General features: G+C 41.4%; 1 protein-coding gene across 1 annotated transcript in view; it reads left to right on the plus strand.

Annotated features, from left to right (window-relative positions):
• LOC119741060 (supervillin-like) overlaps nucleotides 1-22510 on the plus strand; it is an 85872-nt gene that overhangs the window by 22317 nt on the left and 41045 nt on the right. Inside the window, exons 5-11 of the mRNA XM_038216707.1 lie at nucleotides 113-196; nucleotides 1770-1897; nucleotides 3414-3545; nucleotides 5367-5509; nucleotides 8132-9684; nucleotides 10445-11744; nucleotides 13747-13892. Coding sequence (XP_038072635.1) covers nucleotides 113-196; nucleotides 1770-1897; nucleotides 3414-3545; nucleotides 5367-5509; nucleotides 8132-9684; nucleotides 10445-11744; nucleotides 13747-13892 — 3486 coding nt within the window. The remainder of the gene's footprint in view (nucleotides 1-112; nucleotides 197-1769; nucleotides 1898-3413; nucleotides 3546-5366; nucleotides 5510-8131; nucleotides 9685-10444; nucleotides 11745-13746; nucleotides 13893-22510) is intronic.

Raw genomic sequence — 22510 nt, forward strand, 5'->3', positions numbered from 1 at the left:
CAAACTAAACCATTTAGTTACAATTTAGATTTGAATCTAGATGAGTACAGGTATAGTCATTAGATCAGTTTGCTATATCTTCTTGCTATCTGTACCCTCTATGTTGAAGCAGAGTGCGGAAAGACTCAGTCATCTCTGCCGAGACTCAGCAGCTGGTAGATTCTCTGGAAGCCTCACGAGCAGCACGTAGAGAGAGGTAGTACACTCAGGCACTGTTTCTATTAACAAACTACAAGTACTTTTTAACTAAAAATGCATGCATGTTTGTGTATTGTCACTGACATCACGAACCGACACCCGGTGGTCCTTGAGTTTTCTTGGTTACGTGTGCACCGTAAGTAACGCGTAATTTTGGTTTTCACGAAACTGACATGCAAGTTTACAGTCATTTTTTGTTTGTTTTTACGAACTGAAACCCATCCTTCCCTCAATCCTGCAATATCCTCCAAATGCCTCCATGTAAAAGTTGCATACAGCCCCAATCCTGCGAAATCCTCCATTATTTCTTGAATGTGGTCCTTGGAGGGGTGACCACTGCCTCAATCCTGCAAACTCCTCCAGCAATCACTGTCAACATGTTGAGGCAGAGCCAGTGATATCCTGGAGCAGTGCAGAGGATTTTAAGTATTATCTATTAATCTAGGCCTAAAATTATGTACGGCTGAGCATGAACAACACAAGGTCTGGCCCAAGACCTTGACTCAGTGCATCCTCCAAAATCAGCCATGTCACTTTTGTCATATTGCCTCAATCCTTCAAAGTCTTCCATTTTGCAAAGAAGATTTGGGAGGATTTGGGAAGGGTTGGGTTGGGTTAATTATTGAATTTCTACTTAACTTAGCATCTACTAAAGTCGAGATTGCGTTTCACCGGTTAACAGGTTTACGTTATTGATTCTATAATCCAGGGGTGTGAAATCTCAGCTGTTATAGCTGATTTCAGCTTTTTTCGTTTTGGATTTCAGCTTTTTTTCCCCTCACTTGCTGTGTACAAAAGTGTAGGAGATTTCCAAAGTTCAGTTTTTTTTTTACACCTTTTTCAGCTGTTTTCAGCTATTTTCAGCTAGATTTTTGTCAGAGGTCACTCACACCCCTGATAATCCCACAACTGGTAGATGGAGTAAAAGCCTATAAAACCTTTCAAAACGTTTTCTCCGAATTGTATTTCCGTCACATTGTTTTCGTGTCGGGTCCTGAAAACCAAAATAATCATACGTGCAACTTCACGAAGTACATGTCAGTTCGTGAAAATAGTGATGATATGTACATATTGTTTGTCTTTTGTTGCTTTCCATTTTGACTTGTGGTGAATGTTCACCCACAGTTCTATCGGCCGATGTTGCAACTGTACATTTACCAGTATCTGTAAACATTTTTGTAAATTTAAATTTCACAGTGTTGGCTTATTCGTTATGCATCATCATATTTTGTCATTTTAACTTAAGTTAAAGCCAACCCTGGTTTTGAACCTAGGTTGGATAATGTGCCCCCTACCCCAAGAAAAATAAGTAACTCTGTAAAAAATATTGTGGGTTGCCTGTACTTTTTGCGTGTTCTCATTTTGGCCTGTTTCTCATTTAGTTTACATGATGCATGGTTTTTCATCACTTAGTGAACCTAGTACGACTGTGTAGCATACATGTACCGGTACTCCATTTTTAGGGCCTCATAGCGTTTAGAGTATTACTCATTTTAAAATTGATAGCATTTGGTATAGAATGTATATATTTTATACAGTATTCTGGGTTTTTTTCCTGTTAACTTTTCTAGAATGCGTCGGTCAATATCTGATGTGTCAACGGATGCAACGGAGAAGATCATAGCCAGGCACAGATCAAGGAAGGAGAGCATGACTAGTGAGGATGGCGATATCTGTACCGGCTCTGTTAGAAATACAGGTGCTGTCAGGAATTATACTGAAGTCTTTTGAATGTTACGTTTTAATCCAGGCAGGATTAGGCTTGTGTACCTCCAACATTTTGGGAGTCGATTCTGCTTCCATCCAGAATTCAGTTAGTCTATGGAATAGACGCTTGCAGATTCAGCGATACGCGCAGATTCAGCGATTAATTATGCAAAACGAGACTGCGGCTCGACCTTTCGGTGGGCGCCTTCTATCGGGTCTTGCCTATCGACCCCTCTCATAGACAGCCATCTTCGTAGGAAAATAACAACTGCAGGTCCAACTCCATCAGGTGCGTGTGCGCACAGTGTGCAAAAAATGTTTTAAACGTGCGCATGTTGCTCGAAATTTCTTCGAAATATGGCACAGCCGATGCACGTCACGAAATTTGACGCCCAAAATGCCGATGCACGTGACAATCTGTAGGAAGTAACGTCATTTGAGAGAGACCTATTACAAAAACATGGCAGCCAAATTGGCAAATTGACAGTATAGTCCATGTTGCTGATCGAACTGACGTCACATTTCAACGACCCACCAATCAGATGACGGGGATTTATTCAATCGTTGCATAAATTAAGCACTATCACCGTTCGGCACTAGCACAAAAGTTCATCCTGTAAATACAGAATCCTCAAATATGAATGAACACATGTATGCTCACCGTGTGTACACAGAATCTCATACAATAATGGCTACCCAGTTGCACACATACCTGACTGCCATAATGCATCACAGCACATCTGGGCATACTCACTGAAGCAGTAAATAAGCACGTTAAATTATCCATAAAATATGCAACCGAAATTCTGGAGGGCTCTGTTTCCTCATCTTGATGCCATCTCTGCCACACATAAATCATCCCCAGATGTTAGCGTTTATAAAAAAAAAAAAGCGATGTACGGCTCCCCTCCAAAATAATGCTCCCTGGGAAACTGACTCACTTGAAACAGCCACGCCATCAAACACTATCCGTCAGATGTACTTGTCATGCTTGTAGCTCTAAATAGAAAGGGCTCAACATTCATGTGCGTATATATATGCGGTTTGCTTATTCCCTTTACAGTGCAAGTGTAAAGTGCTGATGGTTAGTCATGTGCATACTTCCGTTGGGGAGCTTCATAGTGTATTTTGTAATTCCTAAAAGCTGGCTGGGTCAGGCTTCCCTGGTCAATTTGGGGATCCCTTCTACTGAGTTCCCTTTTCCAATTTGAATTGTGCTTTGATTAGAGCTCTTGAATAAGGGAATGATATGTTTTGACAGCTCCATTAGTTGCCATTGTAACAGAATAAAATTGCAAGGAAACTATTAGAGATCTTGTATGTATCTACATGCAACATCTGTGACATTGCAAATCTGGCATTGCTACCTCATGTCTCAGCTTATCATCCAGAGGCCTGCCTCGCCAGCTGCCGTCGCGATCCAAATGCGCATTGGACGACACCTATCAGGTGAGCAGTCATACATATTCATTATATATTTTGTATTTTTGGTTCTTGTCAATCCTCAGATGAGAGAGGTCCGGTCGCTCGCGTCAGTGACACCGATTCGCAGGGGTCATCGTCGGCGACATCAGGGGAGAGACTGAGGTCAAAGAGCGAGCCCATCAACCCAGCAGTACTGACAATTGCACATGAACAGCGTAAGGACACAAAACAGAAACCCTGTTGGCTGCTGATTTTGCATAATTGTATACGTTCAATTGCGTGTGAAAAAAGTAATCTAAGTCACGTTGGCTGTTGATATTGTGCTACTTATAACACAAGAAAACTGTTTCTTGGTGAAAGTTATCAAATGCTATGGCTCACTATGTCATGTATGTGTAGTGATCAGTAAAGTGATTATATTGTCATTTGTTGTGGTCAGTCATCTATTGGCAGAAATTACATGTCTATACGAATGCAGGCCTGCGGACACTATACACTCATGAGGCGTGCCCCATTCAATGGAAAAATTGTGCATGCTATTGTACAAAGCAACTGCCCCATGACGGATTATCTGAACAATAGCTAGCACAATAATTACACCATTGAAGGGGGGCCTCCGTGACAGAGTGATAGCGCGCCTGGATTGGTCTATCTTCACCACCCCCCCCCCCCCCACCGCCCCCAAAAAGGATTAATAAAAGTTAAATTAATTGTTATAACAATCCTGTTAAAGGGACATTACAGCCCGGAGTGTGCCCAATTGGGCTTCAAAACGCTTTTTAAACGAAATCATTTTTATTGAAAAGATCATTTAAAAGTAGGATATAAACGTCCACACAACCATCCTTTGAAAACTGGGCATTTTTTTGTGTTATTCTTGCAAGAAACATGCGAGAACGAATTTCAGGGGTCACAATTTTGACGCCGAAAAATCGAGCTGTTTAGCGCTAGTTGTGAATCCTGTTGCACAGTGGTTCGCATTCTGCGGACATGTAAGAAACAACATTTGTGTAGTGGTGCTGTGGGTATTATGTGACACACACACAACATGTACAGTTCATTGAATACAGACGGCTTGAAATACGTATGCTTGTGCCACAAAATGTCCGCCGCGTCCGATGTAAACATCCAGGTTTTTTGTTCTTTTCTTGAAAACGGCAAGACATTAGGTTAGTTTCCTTTTCAACCAGACCTTTTGAAATAGGATAAGTAAACAATCAAAAATATGAAATTTTCTGGGATTTCAGGCCGTAATACCCCTTTAACTTGAGAATGACAGCATATCTGACAGAATTACCGTATAGGCAAGAAGCAAGCTGTTGCATAATTATTTCATCAGATATTTTGATAATTGAGTATACATGTACATCTTGTAATCAGTCTTTTATTCCTTTAAACCCTGTCAAATTCTTGAAAAATCCACCAAACAGTTTTGAGAAATTGGCAGGGTGTTGAAAGCTAGAGCCCAGCTACTATAACTTTAAATAGGACTTGGTCTTTGGTCTTCTGTACATAGAGCATGCAAGTCTCGCCAGTTTACGTCCATTTTTAATGTGAACGTCTTGGTACCAAAACACTGACTAGTCTAGTCACAATTTACCCACTTGTTATCTGCGTGATCGATTAACCAGAAGTTGAGGTCAAAAAATTTCATTTTATTAGTCATCAGTTGGCAATATACTCAATATATTGTAAATTGTAATGCTTTCTGTTCTTTCACAAGAGCCCATTTATTGCCCTTGACTGGATAAGCCTAGTCAGGACACAAAATAAATGCAAAGCTAGTTTGTTACACACGGTGTACACGTAACGGTAAATACTATACATGGCGCCGGGATGTACTGTATTCCTGTGAAGTCTTTCAGGTTTTTTAGGTTGCATGCTCTATTAAAGGATTACAGGGATTTTCAGGGATCAAAGTAAAAATGCCTAGGGTGGTCATGTTGATATTTATAGATCTTTGTCTCAAGTGCTGCATCATGTCTCACACTTGTAAGACGTAACCTTTCCTGGCGTGCCTTGTGTTTGGGTTTCAGGTAAAGCAGAGCCTGAGGAGCCCAAGCCGTCACCAGACAGGGCGGTGAGCACCAAGCAGTCCCGGTCCAGGAGCCGCCGACAGAATGTCTCCATCACGGCAGCCCAGATTAAAGAAGCTAGCGCCATTGGCCAGAAAATGGTTGTAAGTTGATTCTTGTGTGCAATTTGAGACACCCCATGGCAAAACCCAACTGTTCCTGGAATCAGTAAAACGATATTCAATTGACCCAAAAAACCCAAACCCACGAATTGGTTAGTCACTGTATCAAAATGTTGCGAGATTGTGCTCTTTTATCCTTTTTTTGATACCTTACAATGTCATAAGTCAAATTTAACCCTACTATGCGAACATGCATTCCGTGCCAAGTTGTCCTTTCAGTCAAAATCAATCAAGTGACTGTTCACAACAGTTAAGCATTCCCAGCCTACGTAAAGCAAGATTGACTGGCCGTGACTGTGTATGTAACTTTGACATACATGTACGATCTGACTGCTGGTGACTAGCCTTTTTTAAAAGTTTAGCAGGGGAAGTGGATGGAAACTGTGACTGTCTGTGACTGCTTAAACAGCAGGAGGGTTAATCTCTAGTTTTAATAGGGCGAAGAAGAAAAATTAGTTTTTGATGGGCTTGGTAATCTTTGTGTGCTTTTAAATTAGTTTGTTTGCCTATTCACTATAAAATGTCATGTCCCCAAGAAATGCATTGAATTACGACATAACCGTTATGAGCCTACCTTTGCACTTTATTTTATCATTAACCGATAAACAGATCAGATTATAGTGCATTGCAAAGTTATACAAAAATCATTCAAAAGGTCATGAATAAATTTCATGCATAGTATGTGTTCCTGACCTGTATCAAAATAACTGAACAAACTTCTGGCCATGTTTCCCGCAGTGTCACTATAAACAATTACTTGACATTGTAGTTAACAGTTTGGAGATTATCTCTAAACTGAAAAAGGCACTCGAATGCCTCTCAATAGTGCAAATGTTTTGCATTACCATGAGTTACTATTTACAGAGACTTACTTTTGTTGTATGCCTGTACCATGAATCTCCAAAAGAAAAGAGAAAAATCCTTCATGAAAATAGTGAGCGTGATATGGACATCAGATTTACTCCAATGAATTTGCAGTTTTCTTGACATTTCATTCACATCTAGTTTGCATGAGGCGTGAATCTTAAATTAAGCCAAACTTCCCAGGCTGTTTTGCTTTGACTCTTCCTAAATCCTTCAAAATCAACCACTTTTAATACAAGAACTCAACTATAACTATCTCTGTTCACGAACTACGTTCTGCCTCAGTCTTGCAAAATCCCTGAGAGCCTCCCGGTAGCTTTGCAAGGATCTAGGAGCATTAGGGTTTAATCTTCACTTTGACCTCTCATCTAAAACACCAAATTTAGAATCAAGGCCTTAAAAGTACATTGCTGGAAGATTGGCTGCTGAAAGACAGAGTCCCTTAGGTCAAGGCCTTTTGCGGTATCACTTGTTGGGAGACTACGTAGTTGACAAGTTGTCACCACTGGTGACCTCCCATCCCTCAGTTTCCTGCCCAGCTGTAAGCAGAGGAAGTCTCGGGTCTCTAGGGAATTAGTTCTGGGGTTTTCATCATTTTAACACAGCCGAAGGTTTGGGAGGACCATAAGCAAGCAGTGATAAAAAAATGAACGCGTTTCCATGTCCCTGGATGCAGGCATGCAACTTTTCCTCGGATCTGCTGATTTCCTTGTTTCTCAACTCACACTTACGCCATTCAAATTGAAAAGCACTGTATAAAGTATCGTTGCGGTTCGCGGTAACACCATGTGGTAATAACTACTGTCACTCAGTAGATATGTAGTTCTGATAAGAACTTGTCCTGCTTATTAACTTTTGCTAAGTAGTTTTTAGTTCGGATAAGAACAGTCCTGCTTTTCTAAACGAACTTGTCTTTGGTCTCAACATTTGACTAGCCAGCTCTTGTCATTGTCAAGAGACTGTATAAAGTCTTGTGAAACTGGGAATTTCCTTTTTGGCTTTTTTTCAAATTTTCGAAAAAGCCTTTGTTTTTGTTCTGATTTTTTTTCCTTTTCTTTATTTCTTCTTTTTGTTCCATGCAAAATCCCATAGACTTTGTACACGATTTTAGTACTCGCCACTTTTGGCATTGAACGTTGTCACACATCATTCAAATTAGGCATATGCATTGTCCTTATGGCAAAGTTGTGTCTCATTTTTTTCTAAATTCCCAGTTGCTTGCCTGCAATTTGTAACGGATTAACTAAGTTTTAATTCTGAACTGCCCGCCGTGATTGTCTCGCTCCTTACCGGTACCTGTACAGTATTCAGTAGTTCCATGCATTGTTTAGTACTCATACATTATGAAAAGAATGGGTTTTCTTTTTCAAGAACAAAGGTAGTGCAGAGTGTAGTTAATTTGTAACCTTTAAATGCTACATACCGGTAGACAATGAAGCTGTAAAGCAGACCACTTTTGATGGTTGATTTTGATTATAGCAGCCATATACCAGAATGCCACATAAATGTAATTTTCTTGGTGAACTGACTAGGCATGTACTTACTGACTCACTGTCACTTGGGCAGTGCTTTTGTATAGGATTACCCCGTGACGCCAATAAATTGCTAAATCGGTCACATTATGCAGACTGATGCACAAAATGTCTTCCAGTGAAAAGCCTTTCTGAATCAATCGGATAGAATGTTGCCTTGTCTTGTTGGATATGTTTATGAAACTGGTTCTGGTGTTTATTTTTCCAGGAGCGGAGACTCTCCCTTACCAGCAGCACTCAGTCTCCCACATCTCCATCCAACTCAGACTCCGGTGATGCCGTCAGGAAAGAGCCATCAAGTGCCACGCCAGAAGTGTCTTCAGGCAAAGAAAGTGATGAACCTGAGCCCAAAAGTGCCTCCCCCTCTAAAGAGACACGAGTGCCAAAATCTGCAACCAGGACAGCTATAGGCCCAGGTCCTTCAGAAGATTCAGTGTTTGCTGTCGCCAGTAAAACAGATACTATAGCTCCTGAGGAAAGCAAAGTGGAGGAAAAAATTCAGTCAACCACTGCAGACGCTACACAAGCAAAACCAGTGCAAGAAAAACCTTCAAAAGTCAGGGATAGAAAGGAAGTTTCCTCAAAAGCTGCAAAGTCACCCAGTCCACGAGTCACTTCTCCTGAAAAGTTAGAACCTGGAAGGAAGTCGCCTGAGAAAAAGACGGGAAGCAGATCCCCTGAGAAGACATCAAAGGGGTCTCAGAGAACACCACGTGCATCCAGCACTGAAACTGACATGGGTTCGTCGAGCAAAGTGCATCTGAAGCGTCCGCAGATCCCACAAGTATTGGACGAGGTTAGAAAACGACGGGACTCAAATGGGAGCAACTCATCTTTGAGCGACGGAACACTGTCGCCAACTCACCGACTCGCCAAGGCCAAAGGGTCGGATAGTGACTCTCGAGCATCCCCGACATCCCCGTCACCGGTCCACAAGTCAAGCCGGAGAATCACAGAGCCCTCATCTCGGATTCAAGAACTGGCCAAGCCGAGGAGAGTGGAAGCAAAGAAAGAGACTGCAACAAATGGTGTAGATTCAAAGAAATCTGAGAGAAGAACACCAACATCCCCAGAGAAACGGATCAAAGCTAGGGCAGACATTGCTATCCATTCCAGGACAGAAAATGGTGTGGTAGTGGATAGAAACAAAGGAAGAGACAGTCCCAAGCCTAAAGAATCTAAAGAAGTGACTGTATCAACTAAAATTACACAAAAGCCACCCTCATCCAAAGAGAAAGTGCCTCCCCAAGTGAAAGCAAAGGTGACTTCTAAACAAACCTCAAAAGTGGAGACAACAAGGCAAACAAAACCAGCCAAGGATGCCCCCAAGACCGCAATCAAGACACAGAGTAAAAGTACCAAAGCAGAACCAAAGAGCAATGCTGTTAAGCGTCAAACTTCGTTCAAATCGAGAAAGTCGCCTGATACTCCAGAACAGACTGACGTCAAGAAGGTTGCCTTGGCAACCAAGGATAAAGAGTTGATGGCAGTGATGCGGGCTCGTGCCTTGAGTCTCCGAGACAGTGACGAAGAGGAGGAATCTGGAGTTAGGCAGGAGGATGAGGCCAAAGACCAGGACCAGAAACCGGAAGATGTCATCAAGGTCCCTGTTGCCCAGAGACTGCAGGTCTTTAGGAGTGCAGAGAAGTTGGACATTAAACCACCAATGCCTCCAACATCGCCGGGTTCCCCTAGGTCACCTAGGTCACCAAGAAGGTCTTCTCAGATCAAAATGGAGACCACAGAGCCTGAGTCTCAACGGTAAGTTTGCTGGAGAGGAGGCACTTGAGGAATTTTAAAGGAGAGGGGGGAATTTTAAAGGCTTCTGAAGTAATATTGTGCATGGGGCTGGGTTGACGAGGCCAAACCGACCCAAAACATTATAGATATAAACCGAATCCGAACTGAAACCGATCTGAACTCCTTAAAACCGACCCGACAAAAATTCAAGGAAAACGGCCCGAACCGACCCGAAACCGAACCGACCCCGAAAAAACAAACGAAATCTGGCTTGGGCAACTTTGTCCGCTTTTTGTGGTTGCATTTACCGGCGTCGTGTGAAAATCATCATCTCTCAGTAACTGAATCATACCATAGGGTACTCACAATGTGACCTACTGGTGGGCCTGCATGTTATAGACTGTGCGTAATAAACAGCAAACCACATGTGGTTGTACCGGGCACAATGACTCTGTAATAAATATTGAACCGTGTGAATTTCCAAACTGTTATGTTTTTTTATTTGGTTTATTTTGTTTTATTTTGGGTTTTTCCAAAATGGCTTAACCGACCCGACCCGACCCGAAACTCGCAAACGCAAAACCGGAACCCACCCAACCTGACTGAAATGATGGACACACCGACCCAAAGTCGGTTTCAGGTCGGGTCGGTTTCAGTATCGGGTCACGTTTGCACAACACTATTCAGCACACATATGGAATAGATCCAGACACTTTAAAATTTCTTTAATTGCCATCAACTTGCTTTTAGACATTGTCCAATACCTTTTATTTATTTCCAGAACTCCAACTGAAAAGTTGAGTGAGGCAGAGGCTGAACCAGACGAGTTAGCCACACTGACTGTTTCAGAAAAGAAGCAAATGTTCACACAGATCTCTAAGCAAAAAGACGAAGAGGTCGCCAAAGCTAAGCCACGCAGACGCTTCCACCGCATACGCAATAGTGAGCGTTCACAAACTCAGCCTGTCACGCCGGAGGAATTTAACTCGGCGACGTCGTTAGCCAACCTCAGTGCCGGTGAAAGCACCTTGCCAGCTGTGAATGAGGTGGAGGTTGATGAAGATGATGCCTCCCGGTTGAGCCTGGCAGAAAAGATGAAACTGTTCCATCAAAAGGCAGAGGTAGACAAGCCCCCACCCAAGGCCGAAGTCCCAAAACGAAAGAAGCGCACTGACTCCAGGTTTAAGACCCAACCTGTGACAATTGATGAGGTCAAGAAGGCCACTGGAATCTCACCTTTGATGCGTAGCTTCACAAGGCCACCAGATGAGGTAGCTGGCTTACCCCTCCAAGAACAAATTGCTCTTGTTTACGGCTCGAAAGAAAGGCTGGAAAGAAGGAGTTCCTTGAAAGATGAGAGGCATCCACCTTGTAGTGGTTCCGAAACAAGCTCCCCTGAGAAGAAGGGAATTCTTAAAGAGCCTTCTTTCGAGAAGGCAGACTCCAGTTCTGATGAGCCGCCAAAGAGCATTTTAAAGTCGGACTCTGAGGTCAGCTATGACAAGCTGCAAAGGGGACGTGGCATACTGAAAGCCGAAGATGCACCCACTGTTCAGTCAGACCCTGAAGTGAGGAGCATTCTGAAAGACAAGAGTGAATCCCAGAGTTCTGACTTGGAGGAGACGAAGAGCATTCTTCGTAAAGATTCCAAACAAGAGAAGGATGACACCGACTCGGACCGTGCTGACAAATCCATCCTGAAGAAGGATTCGACCTCTGCGAAGCCCCCTCTTCAGTGCATCATGCGGAAAACCTCAGACACTGTCTCCGCTGAAGGACAGACAGATGCTTTGAAGCCAGTGGATAGTCCAAAGAAACCTGCCTTAAAGAAGGACGATTCAAGAGATTCAGACTTGGACAGTGGAAGTGCCAAGCCTCCTCTGCCAAGCATCATTCGGAAAACCTCCGAGACTGTTTCTGCTGAAGGAGAGAGGGGTGATTTAAAGCCAAAGGATAGTCCAAGGAAAGCTGCCCTGAAGAAGGACGATTCTCAGGATGCTGATGTAGATAGCGGAACTGATGACCCAGTCAAGAGAAAAAGTGGATTGGCTATGGAGCAGCTTCGACTCCGAAAGGGAAAGGTGAGGTTGATTGTTCCTGACCCCAAAACAAATATTGATTCACATCATGAGACAGTTATCTCAAACAGGGTTTCAAAATCCTACAGTGAATAAAGGGTTACATTATACAGTCCTTGAAAACTTGATTTCCAGATTTGTCTTAAATTTAAAAAAGAGTTTAGCGCAACAAATTGGATGTCAAAATGTAGCCTAAAGGGTGTCCAAAAGACAACCACACACCTGGCTGAAGTTCGACCTTCAAAATCAGTGCCATCTCAGGCTAATGTCGGGGATGCAGTCTGCTTGACTTAGCCATCTCTCTTTTTTTTTTTTATTTAGTAGGAGATAGGAAAGCTGGACCCTATTATTTCAAAGAAAAATTTAGATATATTTTTAATTCTCTTGGATGCTAAATTGAAAACACGAGAACGGGAAAGAGCTCAAATTCACAATTTTAGTGCATATGAGGGGGTGATACATTATTCCCGATACAAAAGGGTTTCCCTACAGAATTTAACTTAAATTTTCAAGATTTGAGCAACTGCAATCATGTTTTTTCAAAACTGTAAAATTCACCAGATGTTTTTTGTAGGAAACGGGAGTGTCCTAGCTCGCAGCGTTTTAATGGACAAGCAACGTGTAAAGCAGTGAAACGCCGCAGTAACGAACACTGCTATCACAAACATTAGGTTATAAAGAACATCCCCATTGGCTCCCGAAATAGTTAATTCTTTATAATGCACAATCACTATAACGAATGACCGCTATATAAGTAATATTTTTTTATGGACCGCATCGTTTTTGTTGTAGTGGCGTTCTACTGTTATACCGGTACATGTACTTCGGTAATTCTAAGATAACGACTTGATAATGAACTCGACTTTTTGAGGCTGTTCCACAGCGATTTGTAAAAACTAAAGCCTAATGTACGAGTATTTTACAGAAAGGCACAAATGATCACAAATACTGATAGTTTTCTTTTAATTTAAAAAAAAAAACCCACCATTCCCCCCCTCCCTGAAAAACCTAAACTATACAGAATTTTGTCCGCACCCCCCCCCCCAAATTGTTCAGAATTGGTCATTGACCAAGCGCTGCGGTAATGAATATAAATCCCAGATGTTAGTGGCAGTCTCCTCCCACCCACTGAACTAGATCACAGGAAGTGTAGTACACCAAGGGGTGGGATTATAATATATCCCAAGCTATGACGTTCGCTGACCCCCCTAGTCTGCCTTGGGCCATGTGAATCACATTATACCCGGCTGTGTGGACGCGCAGAGAAAGAAGAAGAAAACACACGGTTGAATGGTTGGATATATGTCACCAGGCTCCTAATTAGGGCTAAAAGGATCCCGGTGTAAAGACTGAGGTAACGGTATTAAGTGGATTATAAAAAAAAAAAAAGTCGCGCGAGTGCTGGAAGGGAAAGTTGTGGCAGTGACGTAGTGCGAGCCATGTATGGTCATGGACCGGATGACTTCTAGCGAGCAAGGAAAAGTAGGCGGACACTTGACTGTATATGGCAGAATTGAATTTGAATTCTGTTGACTTTCGCCGTACAGCTTCATAATTTGTGAGTGGACACTGCCTGCTTACATGTGCATGCTTGACCGTGAGTGATAAAACAACTGGCAAATATCTAGGAGCCGACATCATGAAACTTTACGCGATGGAGTAACTCCACTTGCCTGTACAGCCACAGTTTATTGCGTAAGTTGCGCAACATTTCACGTGGCAACATATTTCACAGTGCGTAAACCTGCACTGTTTCGTGAAATTGGCTGCGGGTGCATAATTGTATGTATAGACTTAACAGACACCAAGAATTGGAAGCCATGATTGAGCTGGCACTTTACACTTGCGCGTAGGTGATGCGTGCGCATTTGGTGTTCTTTTGACAAATGGGATTTTCAAAGTATGAGTGTGGTGCCGCTTCATTGGCGAATTTGTCCTACACAAATCTGACACACAGCCCACCCATAAAGGACTTTCATAAGTTCTTGATGTCTTTCTGTCACAGGCCAGTCTGAGGGTTGAAGGCTACTCCAGCTCTGACTCCGAGCCCGAGGTACGAGCCAGGGCCAGATCAACCCCAAACTCACCCATCGTTGAGATCAGAACAGTCAAGAAGAAGCAGATTCCGGAGTTGGACATCACTAAGAAACGGTAAGTGATTCTGCCATTTCATTGAACTTTTTCCCCCCTTTTCAGTTTTAAAATTTATTGAAAAACCACTTGGCGTTCCGCCAGAAAAGCCCACACAACTTCTGACGTACTTCCAGTGGGGTCCCTCGGTAGAAGTAAAGAAGAAAATTAACATTTCTAAAGGTAGGAGAAAAAAACACTGAATGACATTCCAGGGTAAACCCTTGAAATCAGGTGGGGATTGAAAACCCAAATCCACATATTGGCCCAGGCTGGATTCGAACCCAGGATGAAGTGGTGGAAGGCGAGGAAAGTACCAATATTACCTGATCCCTCTAGCAGTATAGCTTTTGCTAGACTAATGAAGTCTTAATTGCGTGCTCTCCCAAAACTCTGACTATGGGCTCTGTGCACCAACAAAGAGGGCGCCCTTTTACCTAGCAACAACGTCCCATGGGCGGGACATTTCGCTGGTTGACGCGTACCGTTCCTTGTGTGTGACACACGTACACCAGGGGATTTGTACTATGTGCACGCAGTGGCTGTGCTTCGCGGCAAATGAATTGCAGTCAGGCAAGATGGCGTCGGTCGGTCACCCCCAACTGTACTTCCTTTGCCGGTGAGGGGGTACTTGTGAACGGAGCGGATATAGAATCAATTGTGTCAAGTAAAAAGAGACGAAACAATACGCTAGGATTTTTATCAACACATGCTATTTGTAACTGATATGTTGATATCACTTAGAGATCTTAGTACATACAAAGAGTCAAAAGATGCTTGCAAGCAAGAAAACTTTTGTTAAATGCTAACATACTCTCAATTTAAAGGTTCATGCTCAAAATATTTGTGTTGCATCCTCTTGTGTGCAATCCCTAAATCAGCACTCAAGACATGATTCTCATCCAACCAGTTAGTGTACATGACGCAGGTCCTAATAGAATGGTTGTCTTTGCAGTATTTAACAAATTTCGAATTAGAAAAAAATAGTTTGCCTGCGGGCACACCTTTTCAAAACCACTTACAGTGATTGTTTTCTTCCAAATGATATCATTTCAGAGTATTTGGCAGTAGTCCTTTCTTCCTTTTGACCGTTTTCTCACTAAATCTGTGGGTTTATTTGAGGGTAATTATCAATGTGCTTACATGTAGGATCATTACAATGACGGACATTCATTGCAAAAATGATGATAAGGCATGAGTCTGGGACTGAGAAATAGTTCCAATTTTGTTAGGAAATACAAATTTTCTTGACTCTCCATAGACTTAATACACAACTGCCGAAGTGCCTTTGTAGCAAAAAGTAACAAACGACAAAATATCAAAATGTTTCTGCACATACCAGTACATGTAGAATACAGCAACCGCCAGTTGGTTTTGCCAGGGGCATACAAGTGGTAACATAAAAGATAGAGTCGGCAACTTTTAAAGGTTCAAGCAAAGGTGATGAACCCGCCTTTATTGTTGTGGGTGCATACCACAAGTACAAATCCAAATACTTCAAAGAAAAGTGCTGGTGAATGTTCAGACTGTTTGGATCAGAACTTACCTAGTGGTTTTGTTCGGATTAGTTTTGGGGAAATTTTTCTAAGGGTGACCCTTTATAACCACAGGTGTGTGGGATTTTCCCCAGTGGTGACAGGCATGGATGACCTGTGAGTAATTCTTTTCTTGGGAAAACCACACAAGCTGCCTTGAATGGGACATAGAAAAAGGTCGTGCGGTTATTTTTAATTTTTTTAAGTAAAGCCATGGAACCTGTTGTAAAAATATGAAAATCTTTTAGTCTTTTTTACTCACATTTGGGCACTTTAGAGGCATTTGTGTAGCTCTACAACTTCAGCTGGGGTACTTTTGTTTTCAAGAACCAGACATCAGGCGTTCCTTACAAGAAAAAATATCCATGCATTGTGCTTTGGTGCAGAATTATGTTGTGAAATGCATGTAAAACGAATAATGCTTTCAAGTTTACTGACAGTGTGCACTGTCTCCATAGATACTGGAACTTGTCTACAGGTATAACTTATCAACAACTGATAAACCTCATAACAGGTTGTTTGCCATCATTAAAAGTAAATAAAAATTCATGTAGCCACTTGAGTGTTGCTAAGCTTCCAAGTGCATGCTCCAATTGCATTTGAAGTGAACGGGTTGTTGATCGGGATCATTCTGAGAAGGACCAGATATGTACATGTACTGGTACCAGTAGTCTACCGGTATAGGTTCATGTTTGTGTCTCCAAGGATTAAACTTAAAGGGAATATACATCATTTGCTTTTGCTGTAATTTTCAGAAATGGATGGAATTGGGGGGTTGGAAATATAAAGCAAATATAGTTACACTGACTTTTTTGAGGTTTTGGGTTCGAAAATGCTATAAAAACCAAGAAAAACGATCATTTTCCTGTAGTCTGGTTCCCTGACTCCATATAAGAAGAAACAGAGCAGTTTACATACATTGGGGAATTGTAAGGTCAGGGAACCAGTCTAGCTGGCTCGTATCCGTTCATAGGTTTGTAATCGATTGCAAACAAGTGCAATGGTCAATTGGGGCCAGTATTTGAAAAAAAGCCAGTTGTTTCCAACGCTGATCGGCCGATCAGCGTTGGAAATTGATACAAAAATACCACTTTTCTTGAAAATGACAGTATACCAGGTGCCATAATTTTACAGGATGCTTTAGACTGTCATTTACCAACATCCTGTTAAGGTATTTCCCAAAAACTTGATAGTTTTATTTTTCGATGTTTGCAAATGTTGTATATTCCCTTTAATACATACACATGTACTTGGCTTTTTTGTAAGGGCATGGAGGAATTCCTCCATGGTAAGAGTATGAAATGCAGTCAACAAAAATGTGTTTGATGTCACAGTGATTGGAACTGACAGTTCAACTAACATTTTTGTCCCAATACAGCGTACTTCTGTGCATTGTATGTAAACCAACCAGTATTTTCTCATGCATGCCAAGACCCGTCATTGTTGATTCTTGTTTGTGAAGCTTTGTTGAGCACATGAATCTGGAATAAGCCATGACCCGGTACATGTACCGTACAATTGTACATGTAGATGTTCACATTCCGTACACGCACTTCAAATTAATGGAATGATTATTGCTGGTACCGGTGCAATAATTAATAAACAAAGTGAACATCTCAATTGTGTCAAGCAGTTGCATCTGCATGTATCTTGTCTGTGGTTTTTTTTTTCATTTATAAACTTACGTAGGTATTTCCTTTGTCTTACTTTCCATACATTTGTTGATGCATTAATCTTTAAAGCACACAGTTGACCAAAACAAAATCTAGGCAAGCAATGTTTTGTCCTATGAGGCTAAGGTTCCTGCCCTCATTTCTTGACCTCATAGCCTTCATATATGCAAAGTTGCATGTAATTTACTATAATTGATACTCATTGTAGCTCTTCAAAGTGATTTAAAGTGCAATTTTGAAATGGGCGTGTACTATTCAATCGGTTTAATGGGGACCGGTGAAAATCATACCAACATACTGGTACATGTACTCGTAGAAATATTAGCCTACATGTAGTTGTCTACCCTGCCTTTTAGAAAAATCAGGGAAACTTTCAAGTTTATACATTTATTTTAAATGGTCTACCAACGTCGCTTCTGTTTTCAGAAACTTGCATTCCTTGTTTTGTTTATGGAAATGACAATGCAGTGTTTTGCCTGATACTAAATTTATGTAACGACTTGACTGGGGCTGTTCTTTAATCCCAGTTCAAATCCCAACAGAAAATAAAATGAACATATGTAGAAGAGGTAACAAAGAAGAAGAAAAATCATTATTTTATTGATCTGTGTGGAGTACGCCAACCAGACATCCTTCCCTCCATCCAGTCGCCCCCCTTTGACCCTATTTTGCCGTTATGCCACCACCTTGCTGAGGAGTCTACATCAAAGTGCACCAAGGTTACACAACCCCTGCAGTGACTGAAACCCACTCACCGAAATCCAAATGTTTTCTGTATACAGTTGTTTTCATCAGCTGGCACGTGTACATTACATTACGGGAGTTGGATGCACTTCAAAGCTCCAGTGGAGCATAGAGTTTGTATGGGGAGGCTGCGGGATCGGACCCAGTGATGTGTGTAACTTCATTTGAATGATAGAAGTAGACTGTGCGTGCGTGTATAATGGGCCTTCACTCAATACAGGGAGCTTGCCAGTTTTTGTGGTAGGACTAGCCAGACTTTTTGTGTGTGTGCCTTCTGTCTGTCTGTTGTGGGCAAAGCAGATGACTGTGTTGTGTTGTATATGATGACTGTGGATGTGTTGTATCCAGCTTAACCCTTCTCTGAGAGGCTTGTTGGGATTGGTAGGCTTATCCTTACCCTGTACTTGGTGATTATCATCCCAATGGTTATTGTGTCTGTTGGAGATAGTGATCATCGCCTTCTGGCTGTATTACTGAGTGATGTGGTAAAAACTGGCTGTCAAGGAGTAAGTGAAACGACACCAGTGTGAAGAGGATCCGTGTAACTTGCAAATTGAGTGTCGGCATACGTGTAAGGGAAAGTACCAGGACAAGTGCATGATATGAATGATATTCTCGGTTTCGTGACTCAAGGAATGAAGTGTATGGATTATTCCAACCAGCTCCTGTGGATCTGTCTGACTCATCCTCTTTGAACAAACAGGACTCCTCTCATGCATTGAATACAAACAAAACAGCCCAGCCAGAAAAAGTTACACGAACGTTGTGTAGTAAGTTCATACTGTACACGTGGAACCCTACCTGAGGCGTGGTAGTACCAGTAGTTGCACCATATCTCATTGATGTTAAATCCAACACTTCAGCCAAGTTTGAGAATACACCATAGATTCGCAATACACCACAATTGAGTTAACACATGTAACACCACCTGTGGATATGTCATAGGAGGCGCAGACGGTATTTACTGAGCCTATCAGCAACAGTGTTAATCCTCTTTCTACATGTACATTCACAACTCATTTGTTTGTTTTCCACTCATCTACATGTGCTATATCTACTGACTCCATGCTGTGAAGCGTGCGCTAGTTGATGTGTGTGGATCTGCTCTATTCAGAAGTGGTATTAAATAGCAATTTGAGAACAAGAAACCATCTGTTGGATCATAATATTAATAAATATCTACAGCGTTGGAGCATCCGATGTGTAACCTCGCTTGAAATTGAATTGGTGGTGAGTAATCCTGATAATAATTAATAAGTACAGTTGTATTTACTAGTTTGTGTGATTGGAAACACTTCCTGGATCATACGGTACAGTGGTACATGTAACGGTACATACATGCATGTTGATGCATGTAAATTGATGGGAATATTTGAATACATGTACATGTAAGTCTGTAAACATATTATTCTAGTACTCAATCCATGCAGAATTACATGTATGTACACTGTGATGGATAAGTGATATTTTTAGGATTTTCTGTATTTTCACCCTGACTCAAAAAGATCCTTTTTTTCATGAGTAACCTTCCTAAATCCTCCAAAATAAACTACTTTGGACACCATGCACAGATGCCCCCTCAACGGTTACAAGGGGAGAGTACAGAGTACCTTCATGCACAGAGTCCATTCACATAACCAATGGCACATTATTTCCAACAAACTTTCAATGGGCGTTAACCATGCAAATTAATAGTAATAGGCTTTCTTCGCGAGTCGGCCATATTAAATTGAATGCGTGGTAAAAGCTACATTTTTGGAACTTGCAATTATAGAAATTAAATTACCGGTAATAAAATAAAGTTACTTGCAAATTAATACCAGTCTGCTCTGAACAGCTTACAAGGCCTATTTAAACGATATATGTGATTTTGTCGCAACAACGACTATGTCACGCAACAATGTCGCATACGTGCGTATGTGAACAAATATGCGAAACCTGGCAATTTTTTCCCATACATGTATGTTGTCCATTCTTACGATGTCTTTAGTCTTTGTTAGATGTGTCGTACAAATCACGATATTTCTGCACCTCTGTAATTATTTTTCTGTCCATTTTGTTCAACCAAGCAGTTCAGGCATGTGTGACATATGCGATGTTTTTTGTCACGCAATCAAATCAAATCAAATTTAATTTTAAAAAATTTCGCAATAAGTTGCATGACTTTGTCACGTAACTGTCAATGCACTCATTGATTTGTGCATAGCTTATACATAAAAAATTATGTGCCACAAATTGGCGTATGTGTAAATAAAATTCAGGGGACACAACACAATTGGCTTCCTCGTGAAAAAGATCTATAGATTGGACTCTTGTACATAGTTGTATATTTCTAAATTCTGCAATCCTCCAAAAAGTCCAGTAGGATTTTGAATAAACTGGGAAGACCTTGCAGTTTTAATCAAAAAGTTTCTTAGCAATGAGTTTGCCCATTGATACAACAATGAAAATGGTCTTACAGAATTTTTGTAGGGTTCCCCAAAGAGGCCTCTTTGGCAGTTTGTCTACCCAAGGCCATTTTCGGCCAGTTTCTTAAGTCTGCAATGCATGCAGTTAAGGTAAAAAAAAAAGTGCCAAGTCACTCACCTGAGATTGACAGCAGGAGTGAGATTTCTGATGTGATGCGGGTAGCATACCTGCCAAGGAATCGTCCCTATTTTTAAAGGGGTTGTGGAATGCTCGAAGACATTTCCGTCATTTTTCGGGTATATGTAGCCTAAGATGTGATGAAATAAAAACGACTATTGTTTCTGTCATAAAATGAGTACAAAAGGTACTTTTGAGAGCTGTTTTTCAAGTCCTGTCATGCCTGTTTCGACCCGAACGTGCAATTTGTGTAAAAGTCGTCGTTGCGGGCAGCAAACAAAACACAGTAAATCGTGACGTAATAAACAGGACTCCCGATGCATAGTAGCATAAACGAGTCCTGTTTATTACGTCACGATTTACTGTGTTTTGTTTGCTGCCCGCAACGACGACTTTTACACAAATTGCACGTTCGGGTCGAAACAGGACCTGAAAAACAGCTCTCAAAAGTACCTTTTGTACTCATTTCATGACAGAAACAATAGTCATTTTTATTTCATCACACCTTAGGCTACATACATGTATACCCCAAAAATGACGGAAATGTCTTCGAGCATTCCACAACCTCTTTAAGTTTTCAGGTTGAAAAAGAAATCAGAATGTTCTGATTTCTGTAAATATGGGGGGGGGGGGGGGGATAGGACGGTTTTCACCCATTTTATATTCACCATACATTTCGTAGATAATGAGAAAAAATTGTGGCTCACAATACCCGAACGCTGATGTCAGGAACCGGTTCCAGATTATGGGATCAGATACCAGCTTTACAGATTACGTAATAACTTCTCAGACAATAAAAACGAAACGTTTTGCATGCCTACATGGAAAACCTAAACACATTTCACGTTTTAATATGGGCATTTTCAAATTGCAAATCCTTGGACCACCATCCAGTAGTGTCCCTACCGGGCCGGTAGTTCAGGCTTTCAAATGTTGGCAGGTACTGGGTAGCCGTTTTGTCGGAGTATAACGAGCCAGAGGAAAGATATCACTTTTAAAAATTTTTCTGTCAACATTTGTTTTTAAAAAACCTCTTTTAGGCCAAAAAAAAAATAAGTCGGTCTCTGGTCAGCACGCGCGTCGATTTTAATCATTCGCGTCAATCTTTTTTTTTTTCAAAATGTTTGCGGTAGCTCCAACAGCGCCCTCTATTGCCGCATCTCCTCAATTTTTTTTTACCAAAGAGCACCAAGGAATGGGAAATTACACCAAGGCAAATGATCGAGAGCACCAAGGCAAATTATGGAGGACACCAATGTACATGAGGACACCCAAAAAGCAAAATAGTACACCACCTTGTCTGTACAATCCAAGCTTGAAAAAAAAAAAAAAAAAAAAACGCGTCCCCGCGTCAATTCCGGAAAAGAGTAAAAGCTTACCTTTTTCACAAAGACTAAATGCTTCACTGGCATGGGAGATATTCCTGGCACTATAATACACACAAAGTATTTCTAAATCAGCCCAACCACACATACCAGGCAACACCCCTTTTAGTTCACCCCTGCAATTGACAACTTTCTTTTGTGTACTTTGGTTTGAGGGGTTTTGATAAACATCACAATTCTATTATTTAGTATCAATGCATTCGTGTAACAACTTCCTCAATCCAATTTATTGGCTACCATATTTGTTAACCCAGATGTGAACATCAGTTGCAAAACCAAAAATTTATAAGGACCAAGTCTTTGGAATTGCTACTCAACTTTCTTAAAATTAGAATCTCCCCTCAGATATTACATGTATGTAGAGCTTTTTTACTTTTTGCCAGGTTAGCCATGATATTGGCAAATTATGGAGTTGGTTTGGATAACATGAAACACAGATGAGTCAATATGATGTCATCGTTTTGGACATTTTTTGAGAACAACATTGTTAGCATAAAATGATCAAAGGCAGATGGGGGCCAACAGGGGCCATTCCCCCCCCCCCAAAAAAAAACGAACCCAATTTTTTTTTTTTAAGTGACGCGGCAATAAAGGCAGGCACTGCGTACACATCCATCTTTTCCTCAAAAAAATTTAAAGTGGTCAGAAATTGCCTCGGATCGCACCACAGAGCATCTAGAATAAAAAAAATGTCGGGCCCTTAAGCGGGCCCCGAA

This window comes from Patiria miniata, unplaced genomic scaffold, assembly GCF_015706575.1.
Source record: "Patiria miniata isolate m_02_andy unplaced genomic scaffold, ASM1570657v1 HiC_scaffold_5, whole genome shotgun sequence".
NCBI classification, from domain to species: domain Eukaryota; kingdom Metazoa; phylum Echinodermata; class Asteroidea; order Valvatida; family Asterinidae; genus Patiria; species Patiria miniata.